This window comes from Podarcis erhardii, assembly GCF_964252035.2.
Source record: "Podarcis erhardii genome assembly, chromosome: 9".
Lineage (NCBI taxonomy): Eukaryota > Metazoa > Chordata > Lepidosauria > Squamata > Lacertidae > Podarcis > Podarcis erhardii.
Window position 1 is genome coordinate 2,413,235 of NC_138512.1, and position 23,124 is coordinate 2,436,358.

The window sequence follows — 23,124 nt, forward strand, 5'->3', positions numbered from 1 at the left end:
AGACAGGCTCCATTGCTTCAAATGGACCTTGAAAACTTATTTGTTTACTGTGGCCTTTTTGAAATTATTTTAATTGGACCTGCAATCTGTGATGCTGTTTTATTGTGGTTGCATTATAATTCTAAGGTTCTGCTGCGGCTGATTTTATTTTAATGTGTTTCATTGCCTGCACGTTCATTAGAACTTTTAATTTTAGTGCTCTGCTTTATGTTTTTATGTATGTGTGTGTATATATAGTTATACGACACAACAGTCTGAGTGATATATCTGTGTGCTTTCCTTATGAGAAAGTTGTCTTTTAAACAGGTGGGCTCTAAATCTATAAACATTAAGGAAAATGTTCCCAGCTCACAGCCCTTCATGGTCCTACATTGGGTTGCTACCCATTTCTTTCTAGTAGGGCTCCTACACCTTTAAATGCTGAATAGGAAGCAGAAATTCAATACATGTAGTTTCTCAGAGGAGAGAGAGCCAGTAGCAGAGTGTGGGTTTAATGGCAGAGAAGTCCGGCCAGAGGGCAACTCTAGCCTTCTACCTTGCCCACCTCTCTTCAATTGGGTTTTTTCCTTACGTGATCTGCTTTCTTCAGCAATCCTGGGACCGAGTTACGTCTGGGTTTTCAGTGTTCGAAAACCGATACATTCGACTTCCAAGATGTTCAAAAACCAAAACGTTCGACTTCCAAGATATTCGAAAACTGAGGTATCACTATACTGCAGGAAGATAAATGGCGTTTCTATGTGCTCTGGCTTCCCTCACAGTGTCCCGTTGCACCAGAAGCAGTTTAGTCATGACCCGGAAAGTTGTCTGTGCACAAACACTGGCTCCCTCAGCCTGAAAGCGAGATGAGCGCCGCACCCCACAGTCCAGAGTGGACTGATCCAGGGATCCCTCCCTTACCTTTTACCCTTTTACTCCAAACAGAGAATTCCTGACTTGCTTTCAAGCTAGTACCTCCTCAGCTGGTGGAGAGGCAAGTTACTCAGCTCATGCCTTGTTTTAAAAGCAGGTCACACATTCAACAATATGGGCACACTCCTTGTCTCTCTGGGCTTCCACCTATCATGGGTGGAGAGGAATTACTTCATCTAACTTCCAACTAATCAGGGAGGAGCACTTTGCCCACGTTCTGCTCTCTCTCTCTCTCTCACACACACACACACATACACCCGCCCTGCAACACTTTTGTTTCAATTTAAAGAAACAAAATCTTCTGGCTTCTTTTGTCAAAGCTGTCTGTTGCAAGCACTCCTATACTTAAAGAAGTTGAATGGCTGAAGAGGAGGGAAGTACATTTCCTTTCAGACTGCCCTTCCCAAAACTTCAGTAATGCAAATCATATTTCCAGAGAGAAAACAAAGGGAATAACAAAGAGGGAAAGAGAGGCAATATGCCTACTGCGTAGTCGAAGAAGCAAAGAAAGGTTCTAAAAAACAAATTAACAAAGTGATAACTGTTCAACTTTGAAGGAGAAAATGAAGTTCTGAGTAGGAAGTTTTTAACCTATGAAGATTCAGAATTTACACACAAAAAAACCAAGTGTAGCCATGTGAGATCTGGATGGTAGTAATGTAGTTCCCTTCATATTTAAGAACACAGCCTCAACAGAGCCTCTCTTGTCGCCACCTGATCTTCCGGGAGTAGCCCCCATGTATGCTCCACCACAGGACTATTGATCTTAGGTGTGCACGCGCACACCCACCCACCCAATGCTTCGAAGACCCAGTTTGGAACACCTAGAATACACACACACACACACACACACACACAGGCTGGGAGCCTCAATGGTGCCCCTCTGGGACATAATACCTGGCTAGTCCCCCCCCCCCAATAGCTACGGATGAGCCACCAGCTCATCTGACTGCAACAGGAGGGGAAAAGAACCTTGGGTGTCTTTTCTTCTCTGCTTCATTAGGAATGACTCTCTGCCTCCCTGCCTGCCACCCCATAACTAAGCAAGCCCTAGAGTAACATAAGAAATCACCCCTCCTCATCTACCTTATATCAATCTTCCCTACCTCAAGAAAGGATGCCTCCCCCAATCCTTTCTCTAGAATGGCAAGGTTCTAAAGTCTGGGATGGGGAGGAAAACAGGATTAAATTTAAAATATTAACTGATGCTAAAGAAAGAGGATGATTTTCACTGCCAGACTTAAAACTATGTTATAAAGCTGCCTGTATGAGTTGGAAGAGGGAATGGCTGGTACTGAAAAACAATAGGTTATTTCAGGTATGTCCAAAGTCCGTTTCGGGGGCCTAATCCAGCCGCCGGTTGGTTTAATCTGGCCCCAGTGGCAGTTTCTTTCCTTAAAAAAAAACCTCAACTTCAGTGCTTAAAAAAAGGATCAACAACTTTGGTTGGCCCTCATGGCCCTTCACTTCATTAAATCTGGCCCTCTTTGAAAAAAGTTTGGACACCACTGGGTTATTTGATCTAGAAGGTTTGGGTGGCATGTATATTTATGGTATGAGAAGGGTAAGGTTCACAAAGAATTTTTAAATTGCAAGTAGTGTGTGAACCCGATATAAAAAATTATTTGAAAGGAAAACACCATTGTGGTTATCTCCAATAGAGGCATGTGCACAAAAGAAATTGAATGTGGAAGCAAAATGGGGTACATATAGAGGTTTTACATATTAAGGTTTTCTGGAGACTGTTGTGAGTTGAAACAAAAAGAACTCCAAAAGTGAGTGATGGGATGGCTCTAATATCATCAAGTAAATGAACTATGTAAGAAAGATAGGACATATGGCTTTATACAGTGGTACCTCTGGATACGAATGGGATCCGTTCTGGAGCCACGTTCACATCCTGAAGCGAACGCAACCCGCATCTGCACGCGTCGCGATTCGCTGCTTCTGCGCATGTGTGTGACGTCATTTTGACAGTCTGCACATGCGGCGAAACCCGGAAGTAATGCGTTCCATTACTTCCGGGTCGCCACAGAGCACAACCCGAAAACGCTTAACCTGAATCAACTTCAACCTGAGGTATGACAGCAGACCAAAGATCTGAATCTGAATTAACACTGTTAAAAGGTAAAGGAAAAATGATTTTGAAAATCTACAAAATGTTATTAGAATGGGAAACGAAAGACAAATTGGTTAAGTCTGCAATGATACACTGGGCTAAAAGATTTGGGACATATTGATATGGCTGTATGGGAAAAGTTGTGGAAAGTAGATATGAAATTTACTGCTTGCTACACATTAAAGGAAAACTATTTGAAAATGATATACAGATGGTATATCTAACAAACTGGCTAAAATGTATAAGACTATATCAAGTAAATGTTGGAAATTAAAACAGTCCCAATGGTTATTTTTTCATGTGTGGTGGACTTGTAAAAAAACAAGCTTTTGGGAGATGATACACAATGAATTTAAAAAGATCTTTAAAACAGTCATCCCCCAAAAGCCTGAAGCATTTCTTTTGGGAATAATTGGGGCAGAGGTCTCAAAAAAGTTGGTTAAATTTTTATGTATACTTCCACTGCAACCAGAATATTGTATATGCAGAAATGGACAGAAGTTCCAACAAAAGAGGAGATTTAGACTCTATGGAGATGGCAAAAATAAGAGACCAAAGAGATGAAATGTTTGTGGAAGAGTGGAAGCAATTTTTAGACTATCTGATAAAATATTATAGCCAAATGAAATCACAGGCAGAACTGGAAATATAAGCAAAGGAATAAAAACAATAAAGGAATGTAATGTAGGATATACGTTATAGAAATATGTATTATATCTAAGGCAGCAGATCAAAGGATATGAACAGAAACATCATGGAAGTGAGGATGGGAAATCAAAATGTGAAGAGAATATTGTATGAAAACTGAATTTGTTAAATTGTATGAAAATCAATAAAAAATTATGTCAAAAAAGGGTTGGACCATCACCAGTCTCATTCTAATCCCCAGAAATTGAGGCCTTCTCCAGACTCAATAAAAAAATTATGTCAAAAAAGGGTTGGACCATCACCAGTCTCATTCTAATCCCCAGAAATTGAGGCCTTCTCCAGACTCTGGCGTGACTCAGCCTCACAATCTGAGCTCATGGCTCTCTACCCCACCCTGACTCTTGGGCTGCCTCCTACTCCCAGTCCCCAAAGCTCCCTTTTCTAGGAGGCCAAATCAAACCACTGTGGGGTGTCCCCCCCCCCAAGCAGAACACTTATTTCCCCAAGTGACAAGCCCAAACCTGGGCCAGCCCCAATCTCCAACTCCCAGGATTTCTCCCTGGCATAGTAAACCTAGCCTGTCTCAAATTAATAATCCCCCAGGTCCCTTGAAGGGTATGTCCCAAACCTGTGGCTATGGCCACCTCCCAACCCCACTGCTCAGTTCTTGGACTGTCCCCCACCTCCTGCCCCTTCTAGCAAGGCTCCTGCTTCCTCACTAGATGGGCTGAGGACACAGCACCCACCAGCCCTCCTGGGGGCTCCTTACCCCACATCCTGGAGAGTTACCCCTCTTCTGAAAATCTGGGCAAGCAGGTGAGAGAGCCAGCGCAGTGGGGTGGGAGAGACCAGCGTTCAAGTCTCCCTTGGTGACCCTTGGGCCAAGCGCTGCCTCTGCCCTCTAATCCAGGCACAGGGTTGTTGCACCGGGGAGAACCAGGTACCCCCCTTGGGAGGAAGAGGTTGGGATATAAATGCCAAAAGAGAAGAGAGAAAGTGAGGAAGCCCCAGTCCGCAACTCCCGGGTTGCCTTCACCTCTTACACGGTCCCCAGTTTCTCACACTCCTGGGGGGGCAGCGGGGAGGCAGCCAGAGCCTCTCTTCCCTCCTAGGTGCTCCTGCCCCTCCTTAACTGCCCCGGAGCAATTACTCCGGAGGAACTCTCCCTCCCCTCCAGACGGGGGTTCCAATACCCCCTGGGGCAAGAAGCTCCCTGGGAGCCCAGCAGGGCGGTTGTGAGGATGAGGAAGGGGAGACCCGGGTCAAGGGGGGAGGGAGAAATGCAAAACAAAGCTGGGCACCCCCCCTCGGTGTGTCCCCCCCCCGCAGGCTATGAGGCCTCCCGCGGCTCCCCTTGGCCCCCCCCCCAGGCGCGGCGGCGGCGGCGGCGGCACCCACCGTGATGTTGCAGTGGATGGTGAGCGGCGGCGGCGGGGGCGCGGGGAGGCTGCCTCCCCCGGCGCTGGCGGGGCTGCTGGCGGCGGGGGCGGGGGCGGGGAGCAGCAGGAACTGGCAGTGGAGCTCGTCGAGCTTCCAGGAGAGGATGCGGAAGCGCTCGTGGTCCTTGTGGAAGATGGACTCGAGCAGCTTCAGCTCGGCCTTCAGCCCTGACACCGACATCCTGGCCGCATCTCCGGGGCTCGCCGCCCGCGGCCTGCCTTGCCTGCGCTTGCGGCTCGGCCTCGAGGGCGGCGGGGGCGCCTCGGCGAAGCCGGCCGGCCCCGCGGGAGGCCCCCGCCCGCCGGGGAGCAGCGCAAACACCGCCGCCTCGGCCCGCGGCGCTGAGGGAAGCCGCGCTCGCCGCCCGCCCGCCCGCCGACTGGTGGCTCTGGAGGACTAGGCCGGGGCGGCTGGTCTCCGTGCTCCTCGCTCTCTCGCTCGCTCGCTGGCTGGCTGGCTCTCTGGCTGGCTCGCCCTCTGGCTGGGCCGGCCCCTTCCTCCCCGGCAGGGTCAGACCCACCCACGGGGCAGGGTTTGGGCCGACCCCCAGGAGCAGGCGGCGCGCCGCCTTCCGCCCAGCATCGCAAGGGGTCTCTCCGGGGGGAAAGGGGGCGGGAGGAGGAGGAGGAGGAGGAGGCCGGGCTGTTTCGCTTTTTCGGGGGGAGGTCGGCAGCTGAAACGAAAAGAGATGAGGGGTTCGCAGAAGGGGAGGAAGAAAGCGGCCTCTTCCCGCGGGGTCGCCTTTCCGTGGGGTGGAAATGTTACAGAATCAGAGCTGGGTCATTCTAGTCCGACCCCTACAGTGCAAAGCATCCAGGGCCGATGGCCATCCAGCCTCTGCTTAAAAATCTCCACAGCCTCCCAAGGGAGTCCATTCCACTGTCGAACAGCTCTTACTGTCAGAAAGTTCTTAGGTGAGGTTTAGTCGGAATTTCCTTTCTTATAACTTGAAGCCTTCCCCAAGCAGGAGAAAACAAGTTTGCCCCATGACAGCCATTTGAAGATGGCCATCCTATCTCTTCTCCAATCTCCTTTGGTAGCACCCTGCTTGTGGTTAACGCTTAGCTGGAATGAAATATTCAACGCAGCAATAGAGAAATTAAAATAGTAATTTATTTGTCAGACAAATAAATGAGAGGCACAGTGGTATATGGTTACCAAGCTCTGGCCTGGTCTCCTGCCATTATGGCCAGCACTTATATTTCCTTAATCCAGCCCCCTTGCTCCTCCTGTGGCTGCCTCTGTCCAATCAGCCTGGTTGAAATTCCTATTGGCTGTTTGCTAGAACCAATCACAAACGATACACCCATTTCCTTTTGCCTTTTATGGAAAACAAAAAGCTATATATTCTTCTATCTATAAATGACAAATATGTAGTCATATATCTTACATTTGTCTCAACAAGGAACCTTAATTACCAGCTCACCTCTTGCCCTCCTTGCCCTATTGCCCTCCAAAACAGATGGTTAATCTTAAATTTTTATCTTAAACAGATGTCAAGGATCTTGAGTTCACATCATCATTGAAAGATCTCCTTCTTTTGGAGGTCTTTAAACAAAGGCCTGACAACCATATGTGTGCTCTAATGATGTTTCCTGCTTGGCAGGGGGGCTGGGCTGATGGCCCCTGTGATCTCTTCCAACTATATGAAATAAGAATCTAGCATAAGGATTTAACATTTCTTAGTTTCTAATCCTTTGCATAATTACATTTAAGCCAATATATTTAATACATAACATAAATAACCTTTTAAAAGGAAAAGAAATCTTAAAAGGATCTCAGTTTAAGAAAGAAACAACTTTAGAAAAAGACTTCCCAAAATACTCCCTCCCTTTCTGCCAGCCAGATGCTTTTCCATTGCTCTTGACCTTTTAACCTTAGGAAAATATGGCTCAAGTTTAATGGGAGGCACATGGTTTTATTTTACTATTTATCAACTCTTAATTATGTTTTCTCAGCCTTTTTTATATTCTGTAATATGTAGGGTCAGTGTAACCTTGGCTCTCAGCCTGTAATTCCCTTTTTACGACTTTGAGAATTGTTTTCTGCTATAAATCAGGGGGCCCCCTTGTCCAGGAGGATAAACATCTTGTCAAGGTTCTTAGGCAGCTGGTCTTCTGCCTGGCATGAAACATTTGAAAATCTTTAAGCTCATTTTAAAATACAGGCCCTGATCAAAAATATATAAGCTTTGATAAAAATGCAGGCTATGATTAGATGCCTCACTTTTTTCCATGCTAAACATACCCAAACTGCCTCAACCATTCCTCAGCTTAAGGCTTGGTTTCCAGACCCTGGATCATCTTGGTTGCCATCCACTTCACACCTTCCAGCTCATCAATATCCTTCTTAAATTGTGGCACCCAAAACTGGACACTGGACTCCAGGTGTGGCCTGACCAAGACAGAATAGAGCAGGACTATGACTTCCTGTGATTGGGACACGATAGTAGTCTTGATGCAGCCTAGAATAGCATTCACATTTTTTGCTGCTGCCTTACACTGTTGTGTGTGAAGCTTGAGGTCTGCCAAGACCACCTAGATCCTTTCCATACTGTAATGGCTTGGGTCTTTCCCACACAAGTGAGACGACTCTGGCAGTTAATTATTTCAGATTTATTAGTCAAATCAAAAGGTCTTGGTCAGAACTCAGCTAATGTCCTTCATCCTCAGAAAGCACAGTTGCCAGAACTGAGGTCCGCCCCTGTTTCCCCCAACAGGAAAACTCCCCACCTTCTCTTCCTGTCCCTTTTGCGCTTCTTGGCCAATCTCCTGATCCGATGAGGTTTTGGAGAGGGCACTCCATGTATTCCTGTGTCTGTATCACTGTCTGAGCTGACAAGTTGCATTCTTTTACTTTGGCTCTCTCTTTCATTTTCCCTGTGTCAGAGATCAGGTTATGGCTGCTCCCTGCTGCTGCTCCCTCCCCTCTGCATTCCACTCTTACCTGCTCTCTCTCTCTAGGCCTGCATTCTCATTCCCTGTCAGTGAAGGAACGGAGCTGACACATATGTACTACTGGCAAGCCAGGTGTCCCCCATCGTATATTTTTACAACTGGTTCTTTCTGTCTAAGTGCAGAACCTGACATTTGTCCCTGTTGAAATTCATTTTGTTAGTTTTGGCCCAGTTTGTCTTCTGTGGCATTGGCTACCCCTCCCAGTTTTGTGGCACCTGCAGTTTGGATGAGCATCCCCTCAATGTGTTTATCCAAGTTGTTTATAAAGATCTTAACCAAAAACAGGCCCAGGAACGAACCCTGCAGCACCCCACTTGTCACTTTTTTCCAAGATGACAAGGAACCGTTGGTCGGCACTCTTCGGGTTTGGTCAGTCAACCAGCTGCAAATCCACCTAACAGTTATCTTGTCCAGCCCACTTTATACCAGCTTCTCCTCAAGAATATCATTTGTCAAAAGCCTTACTGAAATCAAGATACACTACATCCACAGCATCCCCCTGATCCACCAAGTTTGTAAGGCTATAAAGAATGAGATTCATCTGGCATGACTTGTTTTTGAGAAACCCATGTTGGATCTTAGCAATCACAACATCCTTTTCTAAGTGCTCACAGACTGACTGTTTAATTATCTGTTTTTGAACCTTTCCTGGTAACAACATCAAGCTCACCAGTCAGTAGTTACCTGGGACTTCGCCCCCTCCCCTTTGAAGATGGGGACAACATTTGCCCACCTCCGGTCTGCAGGGACCTCACCTGTTTTATAGACAGAAACTCTGGGATTACATCCATAAGCTCTTTTAGTACCCTTGAGTGTAGCTCATCAGGCCGTAGAGATTTGAATTCATTTAAAGTAGCCTGGTGTTCCCTTACCACCTCTTTTCCTATTTTGGGATGCAGCTCCCTCCTTGCATCATTTATTATGTTATCACCAGGTTGGGCATTGCTTTCCTTTTGGGTGAAGACAAAGTAGGCGTTGAACAGTTCCACCTTCTTTTTGTCACCTGATAATATTTCTCTGTATTTTCCATGCAAGGGACTTACTACTTGCTTGATCATATTGTTTCAAACATAGCTTCAAACATAGCTTTTTTATTATTTTAAACTGCTCTTGCAAGCCTAAGTTCATTCTGAGCTTTGAGGAACTATTTTATTGCATTGGGGTCTCAGGGGGAATTGGATGAGAGTTTAAAAGGGTGTGAAAAGGACTCTTCCTCATGCCTCCTAGAAGCTGTCAGCATGCCCCACACCCTAGGAACAGCTTTCACTGGTGTCTTAAGCAGGTGAGGGTAGCCAGTGGGTCTCAAACTTTCAGTGAGCTAGGGACTTCCTCTTCGGAGAAAGACAGGCTCCAGCCTATTGAGCGGAGGCGACCAGTAGTGGATCCAACGACTGAGAAGGCGGTTTCTGTACGTTCTGTAGAGGGAGGTGAGGGACAGGTGCGGCTTATCAACCTGGTAAGGTATCCCATCTAGGAGAAGGAAGATTCTGATCCTAAACTCCACTACTTTGCGGGATATCTTCAGGAGAAGAAAAGGCTAAGAAGTAAACTCTATACAAATCCTGAGTGGAGTCCCTTAGTTGGAGGGCGCCTTGTAACCTCTTTCTGGCAATTCCTGCAGTGAGGACAAGAGGCGGCCTTCTTGTCTGGGCAGCCCAGTTCACACTGCCCAGACTTAGGCCCTTTGGGAGGTAATTTTGGTGCTGCTAATGCAGCAGTTTGACTTCACCTACAAAAGTGCACTCCATTTTCTTTTGAGATAGATGGATGCCAACAACAAATGTGTGTCTGTGTGTGTTAAAAAAGGGGTGTCAGAAGAAACCTTTCAACTTCAAACTATGCAAAGTAAACAAAGTAACAAACAATGAAACAAAGGGATAAAGATATTATGACACAAACTCATCCAGGAAGGCCCCTCCCCTCACAATAGGGTAGCATTGGCTCAAAATAACGTTTAAACTGCATACTTTTAAAAGTGGTATTATGATGATGATGATGATTAATAATAATAATAATAATAATAACACCCTTCATCCAAAGATCTCAGGGCAGTTCACAAGATATTGATACATATTATACATCATATGGATGTTGAGAGAGAGAAATAGATAATAAGGATGTCCTATGGTTGCCAATTTTGAAGAGCAAAAAGCATTTGCTGGCTCCTGGGGGAGGGGGTGAAGGAGTGGGCGCGTTCTACAATGTCCCTTCAAAATATACAGAAACAAGGACCTGGTCCTTTCCTGCATAATGCAAAACTCATACAGTACTGTATGTATATGTTTTGCACTTGGTTGTCTAGTACTGCATATTCAACATATAAAGTGGCCCACTCCTGCACTCCCGGACATTTTGGCAAATTCAAAAATCCACCTGGACAGAAATTTTACCCCTGAAAAAGAGGCCATGTCCTGGAAAAAGAGGACATGTGTTAACCCTATGTTCCTACTGGTTTGGGGTTGCTATTATTGAAAGAAAAGCAAAAATGGTGAGTCTTATTACAGATCTCATGCAGCATGCCAGATTTGTCCCTTTCTAGTGGCCTTTGCACAACACCTTGTGCACAGCATTTGTCTGTTTATCACATAAATATATAAATAAGTACCACATAGTGTTAACGGACACTAGTTGTTTTTCCCAGTTGTTTTCCTCAGCTGGAAAGGCTCCTCAAAATATCAGTAAAAGTGAAAATATCAGTTTTCAAAATATCGGTGAACAAGGTGCCTTTGGGCTTACAGTCTAAAACTTCAATGAATAAATTTCCATAAATTAAATACAATCTGTATAAGTATTTATATTGTGTCTGTCCTAACAATGAGAGATGGAGGGGGAGAGAGAAAAAAACTATCAATTTTTTCCTACTATGAAGTAGCCCTTGGAGGCACCTTCTGCCAGCTTTATGTTTTCATTCCTGAACTGCAAAAGGTGCTGGGGGAAAGGAACACAGCCTGGTGCTGTATTTATCCATTCTTCCCCTTCAAGAGGAAAATGAGACTTTATACAAGTTCATTCTGTCCTGTTGTTGTTGTTGTTTAGTCGTTTAGTGGTGTCTGCCTCTTCGTGACCCCCTGGACCAGAGCACGCCAGGCACTCCTGTCTTCCACTGCCTCCCGCAGTTTGGTCAAACTCACATTGGTAGCTTCGAGAACACTGTCCAACCATCTCGTCCTCTGTCGTCCCCTTCTTGTGCCCTCCATCTTTCCCAACATCAGGGTCTTTTCCAGGGAGTCTTCTCTTCTCGTGAGGTGGCCAAAGTATTGGAGCCTCAGCTTCACGATCTGTCCTTCCAGTGAGCACTCAGGGCTGATTTCCTTCAGTTTCCTTCTGTCCTCTAGTGAGTATAAAATACTTGTAATGAGGGAGATGCCAAAAGACCTGCCCCTTAGTGGTAGGTGGTGCATCTGCTTTGTTTGCATATGCATAAAGCGCTCAGTGTTTGATCCCTGGCACAGGGGCAACCAGGCACACTTCCATATCAAGATGATATGGAAATGTGCTGCCCCTCATACACACTGCATGCCCCCCTCGCTTGTGAAACATGGACAAACTCCACCTTCAGCTCCTCAAAAGATACCATCAACTGTGTCTCTGAAAATTTTTACACATCACTTGGGAAGACAGGCGAACTAATGCCAGTGTACTGGAAAAGGCAAAGATCACCAGTGTCGAAGCAATGATTCTTCAACATCAACTTTGTCATGTTGTGTGGGTGCCTGATTATCATATTCCAAGCAACTATTCTATTCCAAACTTAAAAATGGAAAGCATAATGCTTTTAAATAAAAGAGGTTTAAAGACTCTCTCAAGGCAAATCTAAAAAAAATGTACTATAAACACTGACAACTGGGAAACACTGGCCTGTGAGTGCTCCAGTTGGAGAACAGCCTTTACCAAAGGCATGGTGGACTTTAAAGACGCTTGAACTCAGGATGAAAGGGGGAAACATGCTAAGAGGAAGGCATGTTTGGCAAACCCTCAACATGATCAACTTCTGCCCGGAAACCTATGTCCCCACTGTGGAAGGACGTGTGGATCCAGAATTGGTCTCCACAATCACAGACTCACGGCTAAGACTGTGTTCATGGAAGACACTCGGCTACGAGTGATTGCCAAAGAAAGGAAGAAGCCCCCCTCTCTGCCACCAAAGCCTTGCTTACCAGGGTCATGCAACAGTGGCTTCCAGGTTCAAGCAAGATCTCTCATGGCTCTCATGAGTTCTTGCCAGAATCCAGAAGCCATTGCAGTCACTTCTCCTTGTTTCTCCAGAAGTGGTGAAGGGCGCCTGCTCACGGAGGCACCCCTTGGATTCCACTGCCTCAGTTTGCCTCCTAGATCACGGAGCAACCCTGCCCTGGCATCTTCAGACCCCTCTATGCAGCTCTCCAGACCACATGGCCAGGTCCCATCTTTCACCTGCCCAAACTGTGATGGGGAGATGGGTGTATACTGTAGAAACCAAATACATTTTGTAGCGGCAGTGTAAACTTCTGTTCGAAGGTAAGATGTACACCCACTGCCCCACCCGCCTTGCTTCTGGCCCCACCCTAAACCAGCATGTAGCCCCTCAAAGGTCAAGAGGGAATGCTGTTGCCCTCAGATTGATAAAGGTTTCCTACACCTGAATTAGAAGGATCTGCGGCAGCAGAAGGGAAGCTGTATTAGGGACTATGTATGGCTGCCCAGGACTGACCTGCTGGGAGCCTGAAGGGCCCCACCCTGCCTCTCTCCCCCTGGCTTGGGGCGGGGCCTGGAGGGCTCCATAAAGGACGCTGCTGCTCAACAGAGATGGATCCTTAAAAAATGTTTTTATTTTAAATTGTTTTTATTTTTTATCTATGTAGTTTAAATTGTTATTGATATTAATGTTGTATTTTTTAGTTTTAGATTTTATGATTTATGTGGAAATTGTTTTCCATTAGGTTGTGTACCTTTTGATGTGCTTTATTTATTGTTTATGACTTTTGTTAAGTTGGTAATTATGTAAATCTTGTCATGCCGTAAGCCCCCTTGAGCATTGTTTTCACTATGGAAATGAGGCCTACAAATTGATGATGATGATGATGATGATGATGAGAAACCTCCATTAAAGACTTGGGGGAGTCACTGCTGGCCAGAGGACGAAGACATTCCTGGGCAAGATAGTGAGCAACCCCCCTGAATCTGTCCCCTCCTATGATGCCGTGGTGTCATGCAGAACTGTCGGGGTTTGGAACTGCATGGCCTGGAGGGTGGGGGGTCTGCCTTTGGGGACTGTGTGGATCCTTCCTGGAAGTTTTGCCATTGTTTTCTACTGTGTGTTTTTTGTTTGTTTTTTTGAAATGCTGTTGACTTGTTTTTATTTAATGTTGATGATGATGCGATCCACTTAATGGTTTTTAAGGAATTGTTCTGACAACTACAGTGGTACCTCAGTTTTTGAACAGCTTAGTTCCCAAACAACTCAGAACTCGAACGCTGCAAACCTGGAAGTAGATGTTCTGGTTTTTCAACTTTGCTGCGGAAACCAAACGTGCTCCTGAGCTTCTGTTTTCACTGTTGCGCATCTCATTTGAGTCCCCCGCATTGTAATTATGGCTTTTTTATCCCGTTTTTACCCTTGCGCAGCTAATTTAAGTCCCCCCATCATAATTAAGGCTTTTTCCTCCTGTTTTTACCCTTGCGCAGCTCATTTGAGTCCCCCCCCCATCGTAATTAAAGACTTCTGTTGCCAATTGCAGTGTTCTGAGGTGATATTTGGTCTGATACTGTCTTATTTATTATATAGTACAGAACATTGATTATTGCTTTCATTTTATGGATCAATGGTCTTGTTTGGGACTTCCGGGTTAGCGCCATTGGCGAATGGCGGAGTTCCTCCGATCGGAGGAACGGGCTCCGTGGAAATTGGGTCTTCCCGCCGCGGTGAAGGTGGGGACCCGCTAGAAATCCCAGGCGGAGGAGTCTGGGAACGTGGGGTTCGGCAGAGCACCAAGAGCGCCTCCCCTACTCGCAGGGAAACCCCTTTTTGGGGCCCCGGAGCGAAGTGGGGTGAGCAGCGCGGTGCAGCGAATCGACTGCTACTTTCACGGAGGGAAGCCGCACAGCCATCGCCGGAGAGCGCTGACTTTTTCCTGTTGACATTTGGACTCTAAACAAGTACCCGTGAGTAAAAACGGAAAATTGGATCAAGAAATTCTTGAATTAGTCACTGAAGTGGGAAGGTTTAAACAGGAAGTCTGCCTTCCGCTTTTTGTAAATAGACTGAAGCAAAAACCTTACAATCTAAGAGCCTGGAAAGTTGTTTTTAAAGATTGAATCTTCCTGCATTTACAACCAATAACCCCCCCCCCCTTGGAAAGCAGGAGAAAGGGGGGGGGGAATTTGACTGTTTAAGCCTGCAGGAGAGAGAGTAAAGGAATATAAGTTTCCATCGTCTCAAACCTGGGAACGGGGTGTCAGGACAGAAACTGTTAATTGAAAGTGGAGCACTTTGACAGATAGCCAAAAAAGAGAGAAACAAATTAACTTCAATGCTGCTTTCTGCATTTTAAAGAAACAAAGTCTTTGAAAATTGAAAGTAATTTTCTTTTGTTGGATAGTGTCAGGGAACTGCCATCGGAAAGGCAGGCGGTGGAAGGGCTCTCGGACGCTAAGAGAGACTCGGCAGCAGAGGAAGGTACCAGCAGGGGGAGGGAAGGAGCTCAGAGAGAAAGTGAGTCGGAGGGAGGGCTCCGAGAGACTTCTAGTGAAAACAGTGGAGAAGTCTCAGGACCCCCCATAGGTACACCCACTCCTCGCCGGAAACTGTCGCGCCGAGAATCCCGAAGACGCGTTTCCGTTAAGGGACTTTTATGTTGGAGCAGATTCCGCAAACGCCCACTGTCGGATTCTGCCAGCGATTAAGGGAGTCATGTTTAAGGGGCTCCGCTTAAGACAGAGTTTTGAGAACCATGCCCAAGCTCTGAGGGACTAAGCTTTTATGCACAAGCAGCTCATCATCCCATCACAGCAATCTGACAGTCCCTGAAAGCCGCTTGTGCAGAGAGGCATCATGAGCAACCCAACCGGAGCCGGAGACGCAGGAGGAGCTGGAGCGGGTCCAAGCCTGGAAGAAAGGTACAGGGTGTTGGAGCTCCAGCTAGCGCTGCAAACGGCGAGGCTCGAAGAGAGGCGGGCTCAGGATGCAGACAAGGGAAAAACCACCCCACTCGCAAGGAGGGTGCCAGGGTTGGTGCAAAAGTTTGGGGGTGATCCCAGAAATTATCAAGCCTTTAGGACAGAGATGCAATACGCCCTCAATCTGCAGTTTGATGACTTTCCCGATGAGGAATCGAGAGTGGCGTTTGTCATTGGGCATCTCGAAGGGGGGGCGAAAGACTGGGTGAGGCCCCTGATGGCAGCGAATAATGACGCTCTAAAAGACTCGAGAAAGTTTTTTCGCGCCATGGACCTGATGTTTTCCAGCGAGATTGAGCAAGGGGTGGTGCGCAGACAGTTGATGGCGTGTAAACAGGGGAACCGATCCGTCCGAGAGTACTGGACAGAGTTTACCATGCTGATCCATAAATTGGGGTGGGACCTGTCTGCGGACCCGATACAAATGCTGTTCGAAGAAGGTTTATCCTCGGCGGTGAAGGATGAACTTTCCCGCGCGCCCAGGGCGGAGTCTATGGACCAGCTGACTAAATCCGCGCTTGCCATAGGAGCGCGCCAGGAGGCGAGAGCCTTGGAGAAGCGGGAAGGGAAAGGGAAACGTTGGAGTGAGTTCCGCATTCCAGAGATGCCAGAGCAGCATTCCCCGCCAGTAGAACCGATGGAGATTGGAACAGCACGCGCGCAGTTTCAAAAACCAACGAAGGGCGGAAGAAGGAGGGAAAGAGCGCCAAGAAATGTTTCCTCTGCCAACAGCCAGGTCACTTTGCCAGAGTCTGCCCTCAAAGGAAGGGATGGCAAGGAATGGCGGGAGCTGTTGGGGGTGAAGAAGAGGGGGTTAAGGAGCAGGTAAAAGCCAACGCCTGGTTGCCAGCATCGGGGCACAGCAGCCAGGCCAAAGATCAGTGAATGTGCCCAAGCCTGAACCCCCAAGACCAGCGCTTGTCGTAGAGGTGGTGCTAGAGCTACCAAATGGACATCCGCTAAAGATAAAGGCGCTATTGGACTCAGGCAGCTCCTGCAATTTTATGAGCAAGGAGTTTGCAGCTGAACACCAGATACAGACTATCCCTTTAAGTAACCCTTTGCAGGTGACAACGATTGATGGGAGGGAACTGTTGGGTGGAGAAGTTAACCAACAAACTGTCCCCATGATAATGAAGGTGGCAAGACACACGGAGGTGATAGCGTTTAATGTGGCCACCCTGGGAGGAGCGCCCATCATATTGGGAATGAGCTGGCTAGCGCTGCATGATCCGCTAGTGGGATGGCACCAGCGGGTAGTTTCCTTTGGGTCAGCACATTGCCTAGCACACTGCAAGGGGGGAGAGGCTCAGGGAGGAGCCCAGGCCACCCTAGCAGGGATGGAAGTAGCAGATAAAGGGAAGGTACCACAACAATACGCCACCTGGGTAACGTCTTCAGCGAAAGAGAAGCAGATAAACTGCCCCCGCATAGACCCTTTGACTGTCAAATTAACCTACTCCCAGGAGCCCAGCTGCCAGTGGGCAAGCTGTACGCCATGTCCGACAGGGAAATGCAGGAGTTAAGGGAGTTCATTGACAAGAACCTCAAACGAGGTTTCATCAGGGAGTCACGAGCGGTGGGGGGTAGTCCAGTGTTCTTTGTGGACAAAAAAGACACGGATAAACCCAGGTTGGTAGTGGATTACCGGGCCGTAAATGCAGTGTCAGAACCCGTGACCTTCCCCATGCCCAGAATCGATGACATTTTGACCCGAGTGAGGAAGGGGAAAATTTTTACCAAACTGGACCTGAGGGGGACGTATAACCTGATACGAATGAGAAAGGGAGACGAATGGAAAACTACCATGTTCACCCCCTTGGGGGCCTTTGAGTACCTCGTTATGCCCTTCGGTCTACAGGGGGGCTCAGCCTGTTTTCAATCATTCATGAATCACGTCCTGGGACCTTTACTTTACAAAAACTGTGTGGCATTTTTAGATGACGTATTGGTGTACTCAGAGAATGAGGAGCAGCATGTGCGGGACGTAAGAGAGGTACTGAGCAGACTGCAAGCAAACCAGCTGTGGGTGAAACTGGAGAAGTGTCAGTTTCATACCAGAGAGGTGGAATTCCTGGGGTACCGTTTGTCAGACAAGGGATTGGCCATGGATCCCAGCAAAGTTCAAGCGGTACTGGAATGGAAGACACCGAGGACAAAGAAGGACGTGCAAAGGTTCCTGGGGTTCGGGAACTTCTACCGGAAGTTCATCAAGAACTTCGCCCACTTAACGGCGCCCATCACTGATTGTCTCAGCAGCAAGAAGAAATTTGTCTGGACGGAAGAGGCGCAGCGAGCGTTCGAAAGGTTAAAGAAGGCGTTCGCGTCGGAAGAACAACTTTTGCACGTGGATCTGCAACAACCGATGAGAGTAGAAACAGATGCATCAGACCGCGCAGTGGGGGCGGTGCTTCTTCAGCCAGGAAAGGATACATCGGAATGGAGACCGTGTGCCTTCTTCTCGCGGAAACTGAACAAGTCCGAGAGGAACTACACCGTGTACGACCGAGAACTACTCGCCATTCATGAGGCGTTCCGGAGATGGCGACACTTGCTGATTGGAGCGCAGCACAAGGTCCAAGTGTGCACCGACCACAAAAATCTAGAATACTGGAGAACGGCCCGAGTACTGAACCAGAGACAAGTGAGATGGGCCCAGGAGTTCTCCAAATTCCATTTTGAAATTTGCTACGTGCCAGGGCCGGAGAATGTCAGAGCGGACGCTCTCTCTCGAAAACCAGAGTATTTAGAGGGGGAGGGAGCGCCAGAGGAGAGACATATCATCCCCGAGGACCACTGGGTGTGTGGGGCGGCATTGGTGGGGCCGAGAGAACTGGTAGAGGGAACCGAGAACGATGAATACGCCCAAGATAAGCTCAGAGGACTCCGGGGAGGTGGAGAGAACACAGGGGGTTTTGAGGAAAGGAACGGAGCGTTGTATTACAAGGGGGCACTGTACATACCCGAAGGAGAACTGAGGGGCCGGGTACTCAAACAATTGCACGACAGCCCCACAGCGGGGCACTTCGGGCAACACAAAACCATGTGGTTGGTTACCAGGGAGTTTTGGTGGCCCAAGGTGAGGGAAGACGTACGGGAATATGTAAGGGGGTGCGACCGCTGCCAGCGGGCAAAAGGGGAGAGGCTGGCACCGGCGGGGCTACTGGAACCCTTACCCACACCAGAAAGGCCATGGGAGGCAGTATCCATAGATTTTATGACGGATCTGCCAAAATCCAAGGGGAAAACAGCTGTCATGGTGGTGGTAGACCTATTAACCAAGATGTGCCACTTTATAGCCTGCTCGCATGCGGTCACAGCGGAAGAAACCGCCAAGTTGTTTGTAAAACATATTTTTAGGTTGCATGGCGCCCCCTTGAGGGTGGTCTCAGACCGAGGGAAACAATTTACTTCCAGGTTCTGGAGGAAGCTTATGAGCTTACTGCACGTAGAGGTCAATTTTTCGACTGCCCGACACCCAGAAACAAATGGGCAGGCGGAAAGGGCAAACGGTATTCTACAACAATACCTGAGGTGTTATGTTAATGACAGAGAAAATGATTGGGTAGATAAGTTGGCTCTGGCAGAATTTGCCTACAACAACGCGGAGCATGTGTCCACAGGGATGAGTCCCTTCCTGGCAAATTATGGGTGTCATCCCAGGGCATTTCCAGGAGAAGGAGGGGAAAGATGGAGTGTCCCGGCAGCGGAACACTTTGTAGAAGAGATGGAAGTGATCCACCGGCAGCTCCAACTTAATTTAGAGAGGGCCAAAGAAGAATACAAGAGGCAAGAAGACAGAAACAGACGGGAAGGTGAAACCATAAGGGTGGGGGACCGGGTGTGGTTATCCACCCAAGGGCTGCCGTTCAAGGGCAGGTGTAAGAAATTGAAACCTAAACGGCTGGGACCATTTGAGGTGATACAACAGGTCAACCCAGTGGCATTCAAACTCAGGTTGCCCAACCACATGAAACTGCACCCAGTATTTCACAGGTCCTTACTGTCGCCGTACCGAGAGGGGCAGGAGTGGGGGGGACGTGAGAGGGAGGTTACTCAAACACCAGTCATAGAAGAAAGGGAACGCAACAATCATGTGGCAGAAATCGTCGATTCCAGGTGGAAGGGGAATCAGGTGGAGTATTTGGTAGAATGGGAAGGAGAACCGGAGTCAGAGAACACATGGGTACCGGCAGAAGAGGTCAATGACGAGGTTTTAATAGAAACGTTTCATCAACGGTTCCCAAGGAAACCTCAGCCGGTGACACGGTTCGGGAGGGAACACTTCAGCACCACCGATGAGGAAGAGGAGTTCGAAGGGTTCCCAGAATCAGGGCTGGAAGAGGGAATAGACTCCGATGAGGAGGAGTACTCAGGAAGAAGAGACGGGAGTCAGTGGAGAGAAGTGTTCGAGTCCTCTGACGATGAGGGAGGTTCTTTCCGGGGGTTTCCGTTCTCACCGCCCGTAGATGAGGGGGCGGGAGGGGGTGAAGGGGGCCCTGGAGGGGAGGTGGATGTCAGGGAACTGCCATCGGAAAGGCAGGCGGTGGAAGGGCTCTCGGACGCTAAGAGAGACTCGGCAGCAGAGGAAGGTACCAGCAGGGGGAGGGAAGGAGCTCAGAGAGAAAGTGAGTCGGAGGGAGGGCTCCGAGAGACTTCTAGTGAAAACTGTGGAGAAGTCTCAGGACCCCCCATAGGTACACCCACTCCTCGCCGGAAACTGTCGCGCCGAGAATCCCGAAGACGCATTTCCGTTAAGGAACTTTTATGTTGGAGCAGATTTCGCAAACGCCCACTGTCGGATTCTGCCAGCGATTAAGGGAGTCATGTTTAAGGGGCTCCACTTAAGACAGAGTTTTGAGAACCATGCCCAAGCTCTGAGGGACTAAGCTTTTATGCACAAGCAGCTCATCATCCCATCACAGATACGTTTTAAAGATGGATACAAACAGAAATTGTGTCCCCTAGAGGGAGCTTGTCAGACTGTTGCTGCAGTTTATTTGGAGACGTTACAGCTGCGAGATTGGGATCGTGGGACCAGCCGCTTGACCTTGAATAGAAATGTGTTGGGAGGAAATTTTGGTGTCTGCCCTTGACAAGACAAATGCTTTGCTGGAGCAGTTGCACAAGAGGATGAATTTGATGAATGAGAAGTTGGACTTGATGACTGCCGTAGCCAGTGAATATGAATTAACAGTGTTTCCTGTTAATTATACAGCGACAAACTCAGGAAATTGGTTTGATTGGGCAAGCGCAAGGGCAGAGGAAGATGGAAGAGGTTGTGATCACACCCCAAGCAACACAAATGGAGAGATCCAAAGTCCTGCAGGAGCAAAAGTTGCTGCATTGGAAGATTGAACTTGGAGTGTACCTGGAAGTGTTTGGAGTTAAGGAAGCTCTTAACTCTGGTGGGACTATGAAACATGTTGACAATTATCCTTTGGACAACCACTTTTTGGAATATAACGATGATGACAGGGAGTGGGACTGTGGGGAATGGGCTGGCTCGAGGAAGGAAAATGGAGATTATTACCGGTTGGAATCCCTCGGAGACCCACTCCCCAAGGAGAAAGAGAAGAAATTAAGAAAGAAACCAACAAAAGATAAGGAAGAGTGCAACTATAAACAAGAACAAGAAAATCTGCAGAAGGGGCATAGAAGAGACTTAAGGGCCTCAGATATAAGATCACCAGATTGATGGACTGGATGGAATGTATAGAAAGGACTGACATAATTGATGGACTGGATGGAATGTATAGAAAGGACTAACATAACCCGAAACCAGGAAGAATAATAATAATTAGGGATAATAATAAGGGAAAATAATTAGGGAAATTATTTGGATAATAATTAGGGGAAAATTTCCTTTTTTTATTTTATTTATGGAATTAGTGTAATATTAATGAAATATCAGGGAAAATGCTGGAAAGGAACTAATTGGCTTTAGTAGAAAGGATTTAAGGAGTTATGTATAAATATGGTTTAAACTTTGAATCTTAAGGTTTTTAAGGTAAGATAAGGTTAAATAAATTAAGGTAAATTGAATAACAGAATATGGTATAAGATGGAAAGGATATGTTGAATCAATTAATGAGATAGGTTGTTAAGATAAATTATTTAAATAAAAATTGAGAAATATGGGAAGAATTTGCTGAAACAACGAATTAAGTTAGAATACAAAAAGGGAGGTGTGAGGAGGTCCAAGAAACAGGCAAATGAAAAGATGTAATAAGGGATGTGTATTTTTCTTTTTTCTTTTTCTTTTTTCTTATCTTTTTTCTGTTGTATTTTTTCTTTGTTCTTTATTGTATTTATACATTCTGGAAACTTTGAATAAATATCATTTAAAAAAAAAACAATGGTCTTGTTTGATAGTAAAATTCATGTTAAATTGCTCTTTTAGGGGTTGTTTTTAAAAGTCTTTTAAAAGTCTGGAACGGATTGATCCGTTTGGCATTACTTTCTATGGGAAAGTGCGGCTTGGTTTTAGAACGCGTTGGTTTTGGAGGGGACTTCTGGAACGGATTAAGTTTGAGAACCAAGGTACCACTGTATGTGTGCAGGGGCGCCGACTTATAAAAAATATTGGGGGGGCGGGGGCCCATACCGACTTATAAAAAATATTGGGGGGGCCCAAGACCTCCAAACCGCTGCTGCTGGGGGAACGAAAGGGGCGAGCCCCGGGCTGCCCCGACCTTAAGTGAACCTGTGAGGGCCCGCCCTCTGCGGCAGCCGATTGGCTGCCGCCGTGGGCGGTGAATATTAATGAGCTAGGGGGAATCCCCGCTTCTCGCGGGGCTGACGCCAGCCCCGCGAGATTGTTGATGGGTCGAGAGCCCGCAACCCCACCCCCTCTCTAGATCGGGAGTGGCTTTGTTTTAACTCATTACTGAATGTATTTTAAAAGGTAACTATCGTCAAACAAGGAAAATAAAAAATACCAACATAATTTTGTGATTTTACAAAGCATAATATAACTAATAATTTTCTTAAATTATTGGGGGGGCAGAGCCCCCCCAACGAATTTTTTTGGGGGGCTCGGGCCCCCTCAGGCCCCATGGAGTCGGCGCCTATTGGTGTGTGTGTTTGAAAGCTGCTCTGTGCTGTGGGAAGAGGAAGGCCTGAAGAATAAGCTGTTACTGTGCTGGTATTGGGTTAAAGGTGTGATTGTACTTTCTTATCATTCATGATGATGTGTGTTCTAATGTTTTTGTTAGACTACCTGTTATTTTTCTGCAAGGAAGCTGTGTTTTGTTTCCTCATCTGGGACAGATGTGTCTCTCTTGGGAGGGTGTAGTATTATGAGTTTGCAGGTGGGTCAGACTCCCCTAGTTCCTGAAACCATTAAAGGGTTAGAATTTAATCTAGCCGCCTGAATCCACAGATCAAGCAGAGATTCAATGGCTGAAATAGCCAAGCCAGCCTGATAATGGCTGAGCTGTTAAACCAACAAAGGCAAGGATATGAGCCATTCCCCAGACCCTTGGAGTGTTAATGCTGTGAACCCCTGCACCCCGCTTCATTTTCCACAAGAAAGTACAGACCCTGGGTAGGTGCAGCACCTGGTACCCCTGGAATCTGGTAATTAGGGTCGCCATATTTTGAAGAGCAAAAAGGAGGACATGTTTGCCAACTTCTACTTTTAACTATGTATAGCTATGATGACTCTCATTTTACGTACCCAGTGAAAAAGAGGGTGTATCAGGGGAAAAGAGGACCTATGGCAGCCCAGCTATGGTTCAGGTGGAGCAATTGGTCAGGAGGTGGCAGCAGAGTGACAGTAATACAGACGTTTTCAGTAGAATGAGCCCAGTGGCTTCAGTTCCTTGATCACTTGGGTTGCCTTTCCCAGCACATCACAGTCATTTCTGAAATAATGCAGAAGCTGCCACC

The 23,124-nt window shown here is 47.2% G+C and overlaps 1 protein-coding gene and 1 long non-coding RNA gene across 6 annotated transcripts in view; one reads left to right on the forward strand and one right to left on the reverse strand.

The window, feature by feature from the left end:
• UBE2Q2 (ubiquitin conjugating enzyme E2 Q2) overlaps positions 1 to 5,352 on the reverse strand; it is a 39,370-nt gene extending 34,018 nt beyond the window's left edge. For 3 of the 5 annotated variants that reach the window (XM_081876407.1, XM_081876404.1, XM_081876403.1), the window contains exon 1: positions 5,078 to 5,352. In XM_081876407.1, the coding sequence (XP_081732533.1) occupies positions 5,078 to 5,299 (222 nt within the window). In that variant the 5' untranslated portion in view covers positions 5,300 to 5,352. The remainder of the gene's footprint in view (positions 1 to 5,077) is intronic. The other 2 variants (XM_081876406.1, XM_081876405.1) reach the window with 1 other exon arrangement.
• Positions 1 to 23,124, forward strand: part of LOC309350030 — a 96,668-nt gene that overhangs the window by 60,807 nt on the left and 12,737 nt on the right. The gene's annotated exons all lie outside the window — the stretch shown is intronic.